We start from the raw sequence: 10,334 nt of genomic DNA on the forward strand, positions 1-10,334 counted from the left end.
GTATTAGCACCGTCTGTTCATTAAATTCTATCCCCCGGATCCTTTTCAGAGATAGCTGACAAAATCTACAACCTCTACAATGGTTATACCAGTGGGAAGGAGCAGCAGACAGCCTACAACACGCTGATGGAGGTCTCCGCTTCCATGCTCTTCCGAGTCCAGCACCACTACAACTCCCATTACGAGAAATTTGGAGACTTCGTCTGGCGCAGTGAGGACGAGCTGGGGCCCAGGTACCTGTCCTTTCTCTTCCTTCTGCCTTGCTACTTGGCTGGAGTGCTACACTTTGATCACTACGCAAGTGAACCTCATTGCCTTCTCATATCTGAGAGAAATCCCCTTGTGTTGTTCACCAAACTGTCCTGCAGTCCTCTGTGACTGCCAGTCCCCGTTCAGGAATGGCTCAGTGTTTGGATGAATAATTATGGAGTGTCTAGCAGCTGTGGGGGAAACCAGTCTAAGCCAGGTGGGCGATACAGCAAATAAGGAGCTGAGTGTATTGGTAAAGCTGTGTGAGGGCCCAGGGCCGTAAATTAGGCAGGGTCAGAGTGAATGGGCTGTGTGTAAACCAAGACTGACTCAGATCCTCTTTGACTGTAAAATCTTGGTAGATGAGACCATGGCTCCGCTAGGATTCACAGGTGCCCTGATTTTTTGTAGGGTGGGTGGCTGGAAAGAGTGACTGAGGGAATGGAGCAAAAATGCAGCACGTACATATATAGTACGGATGATGTGTCAGCGGCATGCATTTGGTATCAAGAGCTGCAATATGGAGGGAGCAATAGTCTGCGGAGGTATTTCAGGAATATAGCAAGTCCATCCTTGTAGTGTTGCATTTTTACATGGCAAATAGCCAGGTAATGAAGAGCGGCAGAATTCCCCAAAGGCGCTCTTGGATGGAGCCCACCCGTGTCAGGGAACATGGTGCAACCTCCAGTACCGTGCTCCCACAGTGGGACAGATCCTTCTCCATGCTGTCTCCACACCTAGACAGTTACTCCCCATGGACAGTAGAGCAGAAGACCACCAGCCCCAGGTGTGGCTTTGGGCATCTACTACATCCTGTTGTGGTTGCAGATGTGTGTAAATGCAAATACCCTGCTGCAGGAAGATTATTCTTCTGTGAAAACAGTTTTGATCCCCTAGAACAGCAAAGCTGAGATGCTAGCTAACAGATTATTCCTTTTGTCTGCAGCTTTACTATTTGGTATCATCAGAGGGGTCAATGATTGAGCAATCTGTGTGTGGTGAAGTTGGCTCTACTAAATAGGATATTTCATGGAAATTTCCTTTTATTTATTTCTCTCTATATATATCTGACCTGACAGATCTTTATCCTCACAGCAGTATATCGTTGCCGTACATTCTGTAAATATTTTTGAGGTTTCCTTTTCTGCCTTCCCTCTTTCCCAAAACAATAATTCAGCCCTATTGATGTAGGTACTAGAAAGGTCTTCCTAAATTTTCATACTGTGGTGTGCCTGACACCATGCAAGGATGCCAATGAGGGAACAGTGCCTTATCTGTTACCTGTATGCAGCCTTACACTAGAAATGTTTTCTCTTTACTATAAATTTTGTGCTCTAAGGAGGGCTGGTAAAGGATTGTTTCTGTGATTATAAAGAGCATTTCCGAAGGACTGCGCCTGCAATACCCTGGTGTACAGTGAAATGGTTAATAAGCAGATTCTGAGAGATCACAGCAATGGAGTAACACGTACATGGACAACATTGCATCCACAGGGATGGCAGAGTGTCCTGGCAAAGACTGTTTTGCCAGACTGCCACATAACCTTAAGACCCCTTCAGAAATGTTCAGCAAGCTATGTTCAGAAGAAGCCGTAGCTCTCTATCTTGAGATCCCTTATAGATTTCTAATAGCCTTGACCTGCTTTGAAGCTTTTACAGAGGCTGTTCATCCAGCATCCTGTCTAACACGTTGTTCTATGAGAAGATGAAGAAGAGGAACATGGAGGAATGGAGTGAGATGGGGCGATTAACTGCAGTCCATGAATAACTGGAAAAGATTTTCCTGCTCTCTCCCCCACTCCTATCTTTTTGTTGGACACAACTGAGAATCTCTCCGTAATACCAGGATGACAGTTCCTTACAACAGTTTTCACTCCTCCTGGACATAAATCCAGACTAGCTTGTGCCTTGCCTCCTACAGAGGTGACCTTGGTTGTAATTTCTGTGGTAGCTCATTAACCTCTGACAGGCAGCCACTGTCTCTTGCTTCCCACTGCCTTCCTCCTCCTTTGATGACACTGCAGAGTTGTTTGTCCTTTTTAATTGTTCCTCTCTATAAATCCCTGGGGGCCATCCTCCCCTTCTTACATGTCCTTATTTCCTCCGTTACTTGAGATCCAACACATTTATTTAAGGATATTATCTGGCCTGATACCTGCATCAAGCCAAGACATTTGCAAGGTGACATTTAAATTGCCTGTATTGCCCCACTGTATACCAAGTGACATTTGGAGTCAGTGGTCAGTTCTGCTGCAGTCTGCCTTCCACGGCCAGCCAGATGATCTCCTAGCAGAGCTCACATGTCCCTGTTACGTACTTGAGAAATATGTGACTTACAGCCTAGAGAAAACGTTTATAAATGCCACTGCAGCCAGTGCCAGGCTCTTGCCAAGAACGAAGCGCCATCGTCTAGCCTTGCTTCTCAGGGATCTTGGACAGAAACGAAGGCACTGACAAAGCGGCAGGCGAGTGAAGATTTGCCAAGGGACACCATCTCGTAACACGATTTTAATTGATGGACTGCTCTCCTTCCCAAGGGGACATTCATTTTTGTACCTTGAAATGTTTATCAGATGAGTCTCAGAATCACAGTAAATGTTCGCTCATAAAACTGAGCGACCAGAGGGAAGTTGATTGCCTCCATGTAATAAATACATCACACAGGATTCCTCATGAGCCCAGTTTCCATGAAAGCCACAGGTTACTACAAACAGCTGCTTGCAAGAAGACACACTGACAGCCAGATGTCCCAACCAGACGGTTTACATTAAGGAGACATTAAAAACTTAGCTCATAGGTGGCCCTAAACCAGGACTTTCTGTGGTCAGCAGCATCTTGGCACCTGGCTTGCTCTGTCCTGCTAGTCTCCTTTAGCAACAACAACCCCTTTCCTGCTCCCCTTACAGACACCAAGTGAATCTTGCGAAGTTAATTTGTTCCAACAGAACAGAAGAATTTATCTAAACCAGTGAAGGTTTAATGCTACTGTGCATTCAGATCTTTGGATCTATTCATCAACGGTGCTTCCTGACACAGCAACAAGGATATTTCTTTATTAGTTTTTCTTATGTATTATTCTTACGACCACTTCAAACAGGGCCTGGCTTTCAGGAGGAGGAGAGAGAAATAAGCAGGAGGGTTAAGATCTTCCTTCCATGCCCCTGCTTCTGGCTACCAGGAGCAACCGGGTCAGGATGTGCCCAAGGCTTGAAGCCTCTCCTTCTCTTAAGCAAGTTGCCTGGGCAGACAGGCCATGGCAGCAGCAGGAGACAAATATCCTCAGCAGTGCACGATCTCCCAAGCAGCTGCCTTTTGGTACCGAGGGGGAATGCAATGTACTGATGGGAGGTGGTGATAAGAGGCCATTGAGTCCCAGACTCATTATCCTCCCAGACGAGGGTCTGACAGACCCAGGTCAGTTCTCAGTAGAGTGGAAAAATCTGAATTTATGACAAAATCACCCCGTATGGGAGCACAGCAGCCAGGCAGCCACCCTCTCCCTGCAGCAGCCCTGGAAAGCTTATCCTTCCCTCCAGCCCAGGTGTCATTACTTCTCTGCTTCTTCATGGTCTCCTGACTTTCTCCTAGGTCAGGTAGGGCAGCATTTTGCTGGCTCTGGATAAGTTCTCATCCTGCACCAGCCATCAAGGTGAATAAACGCTGTCCCCTCTGCAGCTGGGGGATGAACATGGGCAGGGGAAGGTGAAGTCCCTCCCTTGGGGAGCACCTGGCTCTGGGCAGAGCAGGAGGTAACATGTCCTCTGCTCTTCTACATGCCCTTCTAGAGCCAGGCCTGGCAACGGGGGGTCTCAGAGCCTTGTCTCGTGCTGTCCCCACTGCAACACACTCCCTTGCCATGGTGCCTTTAAGTGAGGCATGAGCGCTTGGGGAGTGCCCCCGCAGCAGACACCCGTTGCCCTCCCCTTTTCTCTCCTCCACCGTTCGCACTCTGCTGCCACGAGGTACCGGCGAGGGAAGCAGCCGTGCAGAGCAGTCACTATTTTTAATCCCCCTCTTCATCATTTATGACTGCGGCTGTGACCTCCTAAATCCTTCACTTAAATGGAGACCAGAATCAGTCGCTGGCTGGCACCGACTTAGAACAACTGCCCCTGCAGCGTGGCAGGCTGGGTGGGCGCCCGCGGGCTCGCGCCAAGGCGGGGACGCCCCAGACTCGGGCCAGGGTTACGGGGTGAGAGGGAGGAGCGTTGCTTCATCCCTTTACAGGGGCGAAAGCGTGGGGATTTTCTGGAGAACAGATCTGGCCATGGGCGGCCATGAGAATGGTCCCCCCCGCACTCCCCTGCCGTCCTCTCCTGATTCCTGCCCTTTAATAAGACAATAAATTACTGTTTCTGGCAGGGATGAGGTTGGTCAGCATTTAGGAAGATTTCATTTCCAGTATTTGAAAAGGTGGTCGTTCTGACCCGACAGCCCTCCGCAGGGAGCACTTGGGTAATACCCAGGGCTTGATTTATGGTGTTAAATTGGCAGCCCAAGAACTGCTCCTGTAATTTATTACCAGCCTTCACCAGAAAGCTTTTCTCTCTTTCTCACCCCTCCTCTCGCCCGCTCTGTCTCTCTCTTTCTCCTTCTTACTTTTTTTTAAGAGGGAACAGCTGACAGCCAAAAGCTAAATCTAACATTTACGCATGACTTCATTACCCCACTGAAATAAATGACTCAGTCTCAAAGCAGTGAAACCCATCGAACTGGGGCTTTGACGCCGGTGTGAGGATACCAAAAGCGTGGGACCTGATTCCTTCCCTCCGCATTACCCTGTCTTCTTGTCCACGGTACGCTGTGTTGTCAGCATCCTCCCAGGGCCAACCTATCGTACGCTGCTTCCCACATTTAAACGCCGCTCGTTTCCCGGGGCCGACTGCGCCAAGCACGACTGCAAATGCAGCAGGTGTACTGAGACCAGCTCCAAAAAGAGCACAGCCTCCAGCAAATGGGACATCAACAGCTCTGGGCGGTTTTACCCCCGGACATCTTGCCACCGCGAGCTGTTCCTCACACATGGGAATGTTTGGCTGGCCAAGAGACCTGTATATGTACCAGGGAGCAAGGACAGCGTGGTCATTTTCTGCAGTATCTAAAAGATGCTGGAAGTATGGCAGAGAGAGTAGTGAACCTATGAAGGCAGAGACAGCCGGGGGAAAAGGGAGGGAAAGCAATGAGCAGGTTGTGCAGGGGAGAAGTGAGAGGTGGATGAAGCGGGGAGGAGAAGGCAGAAGTGAGAAGGGCGGAGAGAAAGAGAAGAGCTTGACCCAGAGGCATGCTTAGGTGCATGCTGGGGAGCCCAGGCATCATCTGAGGTGGATTAGGGCAAGCTGCAGCTACCCACCATTGTGATATGCCTCAAGTGCTGGTCCTGGCCACTCATTGCTGTTCCCCATTTTGTGCTGGCCCCTGGGTGGGGAAAGCCTTGCAGCCTGGGGAACTGATTCGGGTGGAAATCCAGGGGGTTGCTGGGCTGGCCTTCAGACCAGTGCATTGCCTGCGTTGGCACGGTGTTCAACCACCAAAACACCTGCCCAGCACACGCGAATGGGCAGGGACAAGCTGGGCAAGAGGGGAGTATTCTCCTTTAGCAATAGCAATGATTTGTGTTAAATAAAAGTGGCTGTGGAGCCATGGCCTTGGAGAGATGATAGTGGATCTGCTGGATCATGTGTTCTTGGAGTCAGCACCTCTGCTCCGTCGTACGGGGAGGCTTTGTCCTCACAGCCTGCTTTCTGTGGGGTGGCAGCCCAAGCCAGGGCTCCCTCACCTGACCAGCCCAGCAGGCCAAAGCACTCAGCACCATCTCCTTGGTGCCAACTCAGACCTGCTACAGGCCTCCTCCTTCCCCTCCCCGTTCTGCCTTGCACACAGCACCTTCTGCCTTGCACACAGTAGCTCTGCAGGGTGCCCTGGTCAGACCTCCTCCATGGAGGTACTTCTGTAGGCTCTATTCCCTCTAATATTTTCAAGAAAAAAAGAGAACACCTTCTCTTTAAAATAGCCAGCATTTGTATTTTCCTGCTGTTAAAGAATCCTCTCCAAACAGTAAAAAATATATTTAAAAATACATAGCGAATGGATAGCTAATTTTATAAAGAATAGAACCCACTGAAATGAAAACAGTTTGGACTTTCAGCAAGGTTTTTTTGAAGTAGGGGGAGCTCTGACCAAATACGTTCCCCTCAAGCACTGTCAGCTCACATAAACATCAGTCCTGTGAGCTGACCATGGGTCCTGTGCTTGCTTAGCTTTCACTGAAGAAAGGAAGAATCGGAGTAGATGTTAAGAAACAATTTCTCAGCTTTAGGATGGATAAGCACTGGAAAGAGTGCCTGAGGAGACAAACTCTTCTTCATCAGAGGCATTAAGAATAGGTTAGACATCTGTCTGTCAGGAAGCACTAGGGCAGGTTGATCCTGTCAAAGAAATGGAACAGATGATCTTCTGTGGTCCCCTCCAGCACCACTGACTATGATTTTCTGAAGTCTGTTGGCCTTACCATGGTGACAGTCACCACAGACTTTGGTTTGTTGCTGAGCTGAGCTTTAATCATTCAACCTTTGTTGAAAACATCCAGTTCCATAGTGGAATTTCATAACTTCTCAGCAATGGACATCCAGCACCGAAGGACCTGTTGTTGGCAGTGTTACCTTGTCTTGATCTGCAGTAGGAGCAACAGATGATCTAGAAGGTCAGGTATCTGCTAAGCAGAGGAGTGTGAGTAGAGAGGTATTGTGTCAGAGTTTGGGCACAGCTCAGCCCATGACATCCGTATGTATATATGTGTGTATACAGGTAATGGGTAATGAGGCTCAAATTGCCTACTCAGGCTCACCTTCGTATGTGAAACCAATACACATGCACCACCTTCAGACTTAGCGTTATCCCAGAAGGGTGAATTCCCTTGCTGGTCTCTTCCCCTGGAACAAGGAGTCAGAGCCCATCTTCTTCTGGGAGGGGAAGGGTAGTTTTCTGAGCGCAGTTCTGACAGAGCAGTGGTTTGTTAGCCTTTCATCTAGTCGTCTTGCTCCAGAGGGAGGGATTTGTAGCTGGCTGCGGATGCCTGAGTGCCCTCTTGCCTTGTCTCCGTCTCTGCACTTTGGTCTGGAGCTCACGCTTTGATGACTCATGGCGAGTCCTTCCTTGGAATCTCAATCAGTGGGATGCCTTTGGGTGTGCAGCCACATCAGAAATAGCTGTGCTCCCTCCTGACCGTATAGCTCACAATCCAGGCTGAAACACCATAAAGCTTTCATAATCAAATAATCCCCATGTTTATGCCTCGCTGACTGACAGCGCTGCCCCTGACATATCATTATCGGGAATTTACATTCCTTCAGGAACTGCAAAATCCCCTAACCCCAAATCCAGAGCTTTCCTGTGGCACCAGAGGGAGAGGAAATAATCTGTGATCTTGAGACTTTCAGACCACTGAAGTAAACCCTCTTCCCCTCCCTTTGTTTGATTTAGCACTTTGCAGACTCCCACGAGGGGGATTCTTGGTTTCTTACGGGTTTATTTTGTTTTGTCTTAATGTGTTGTGCTTTTCTTCCTCGCTCTTCTAGCGTTGGTCCTTTTGGGCCGTTTCCCTCCTGGAGACTTGAGAACATACACAAGGCTGTGCTCATGAGTCAGGGGAGCAGCCGTGGTGCTGGGGGTCTCCTCCGTGTGCCACGGGCCAGGAGGCAGGGTGCGATAGGGATCCAGTGTACGGCTGCGGTGATGCCTCTACCCAGAGCGGCAGACAGCGAACCCGGGGTTCAACGAGCGCTGCTGCGCTGGGTCAGACCTGAGGTCCCTCCAGCCCCGTGTCCTGTCTCCAGCAGTTGTTTGGTGCTGCGAAATAGTAGATGTACTACAAACTTTTGGTGCAAAACAGCTCCTCTCTGCCTAAAACAGGGAAGGCCATGGCTTAGGCGATAGATATCATTCCTGTTTGTCGCAAGATAGGGCCACCAGGAGTCCTGGCTCCTAGTTTTTTCATTGCACTCCCTTCTCTGTCTCTACCTCTGTTTCGCCCTTCCAGGAAAGCACACCTGATCCTAAGGAGGCTGGAGAAAGTCAGCAGTCACTGCTCGACCCTGTTACGCAGCGCCTACATCCAGAGCCGCACTGAAACCATGCCCTACTTGTTCTGCCGCAGCGAGGAAGTCCGGCCGCCCGGCATGGTCTGGTACAGCGTCCTAAAAGACACCAAAGTAACGTGTGAGGAGAAGATGGTCTCCATGCTGCGCAACACCTACGGAGAATCCAAGGGGCGGTGAGGGCAGGTGTGGGCCTGGAGCTGCGGGAGGCGCAGGCGCTCCGAGGAGTCGAGGACTCGGGAAATGCTGAGTGGCTGGTGGGGTTTGGGGGAAGGGTTCGGAGGGGGTGGAAGGGGACAGCAAGGCCAAGCAGGACTTTCTCACACAGACGGCAGAGAAACAAGAAATCAGCAAGTTGGACTTTAATTTCCTTTCCTTTTTTTTTTTTTAATTTTTCAAGAGGGAAAAAAAAAAACCTAATTTGACTCAGCATAAAAGTCTCTCCTTTTTAATCTTTTCTTACTGAATTTCCTGGACTACACGCTCCTAAACCCTGAGAGGAGGAGACACCCGATAGAGGCCAGGGCCAGGCCGGGGCGAGCGCCGGCGGAGGGGAGCTGCCGGGCTGGGGGTGCTCCCCGCTGCCCAGCCCCACGCGCTGCCGGCGAGCGGCGGAGGGGCTCGGGGGCTCGGGCGCCGCCGGGTCCGGAGACGCCGGGAGGAGCTCCTTCAGCTCCGGGAGGTGCCGCGGGAAGCCGGCGACACCACGCTGAAAGCGGAGGCCGCGGAGGCGAACGCCAGGCAGGCGCAAGGACATTGCGGGCCCGCTGGGTTTTTTAAACGCGCCGAGTTTACAGAACTGCTCCGTGCGGAGCCTTCGTTCGCAAGGCTCCCGACAGCTTGTTCTGCGCATTAAAGATTCCTATTAAGTCCATCCTCGCTGCTTCTTGGGTATTTCTTACTGACGTCGCCTCACCGCTGCTCGGTCGCTCGTAGGGTGTCACGAGCCGGAAAGGAGGAGGACTTGGCGACGGTTCGGTGCAGGTACGTGGCCGAGACGAGGCGCTCTGCCTCGAAACCGGCGTTGAACCCGAGCGCCGGACGCTTAGGCAGAGAGAGGAGGGGGAAGCGCAGCCTCCTCGCGTAGGGTCCTGCTCTCCCCCAACACCCATCTCGTCCGCGGACGCCAGCGGGAGTTGTAGACGTGTGGGAAAGCCCAAGAAGGAAGCCAGGGGCTAAAAAGACATGAAGAATCTGGTTTCTTTTACTGTCAGATGTGGCTTAGGCTGGCCCGAGATCTGGCCGGGTAATGGATTTCTCAGCCTGGTAGCCAAACCGAAAAGGGCAGGAGGGTGAGAGGGAAAAAAAGCAAAAATCGGATCAGCCCAAAGCTATTTCTTTTTCTTTTTAAAGCAAAACAACAAACCTGAAGGGGAGGGGGGGGGACAGGGCTGCAGGGGAGAGAGGAAACACTGTGGGCTGAATGAATCAGTTCAGTCAGCCCAAAGCAAACAGTTTTGTTTAGGCTTTCAGGTTATTTAACCCTTTACAGAAAAAGCAAGCAAGCAGGAGATGAGTTCCAAAATGAAAATGTTTTGAAACCAAACAAAGGTGCAGGATTTGATGCGGAGGAAGGTCAGGCGGTGACTTGTTCTTCTCGAGCCAAACCTATTTGCCTGGTCTCAACTCAGCTAATTCTGATTGTTTCTCCCAAATCGCTTTTTTTTTTGTTTGTTTTGTTTTGCTTTGGTTATATCTCTTCATTTTTCTTGACCCACACCGCTGCTGCCAATGGGGAAGATCCCCCATAGCTGTTCAAGGTCTCGCTGGAGTTCACGGGCGACTTTGCAGCCTCTGGAGCAAGTGCCGAAGCCCTGCAGGTCGCCCAAGGGCTCGTTTGCGAGATCCCGCTAAATCCCCTTCCTGAAGGAGCGGGGGGGGGAATAGTGACACAACGGTGGGCTCGGGGTCATCCCACCCTGCCGCCGAGGTCTTTGCAGCACCTAGTACGGGGGCCATCATGGGGGGACACCGCACTGATGCCACTTGGGCT

At 50.7% G+C, this 10,334-nt stretch overlaps 1 protein-coding gene across 1 annotated transcript in view; it reads left to right on the forward strand.

The window, feature by feature from the left end:
* ASTN2 (astrotactin 2) overlaps positions 1–9,012 on the forward strand; it is a 433,335-nt gene extending 424,323 nt beyond the window's left edge. Inside the window, exons 22-23 of the mRNA XM_067309282.1 lie at positions 50–233; positions 8,284–9,012. Coding sequence (XP_067165383.1) covers positions 50–233; positions 8,284–8,521 — 422 coding nt within the window. The 3' untranslated portion in view covers positions 8,522–9,012. The remainder of the gene's footprint in view (positions 1–49; positions 234–8,283) is intronic.
* Positions 9,013–10,334: the final 1,322 nt, after the last annotated feature.

This window comes from Apteryx mantelli, chromosome 21, assembly GCF_036417845.1.
Source record: "Apteryx mantelli isolate bAptMan1 chromosome 21, bAptMan1.hap1, whole genome shotgun sequence".
Classification (NCBI taxonomy): domain Eukaryota; kingdom Metazoa; phylum Chordata; class Aves; order Apterygiformes; family Apterygidae; genus Apteryx; species Apteryx mantelli.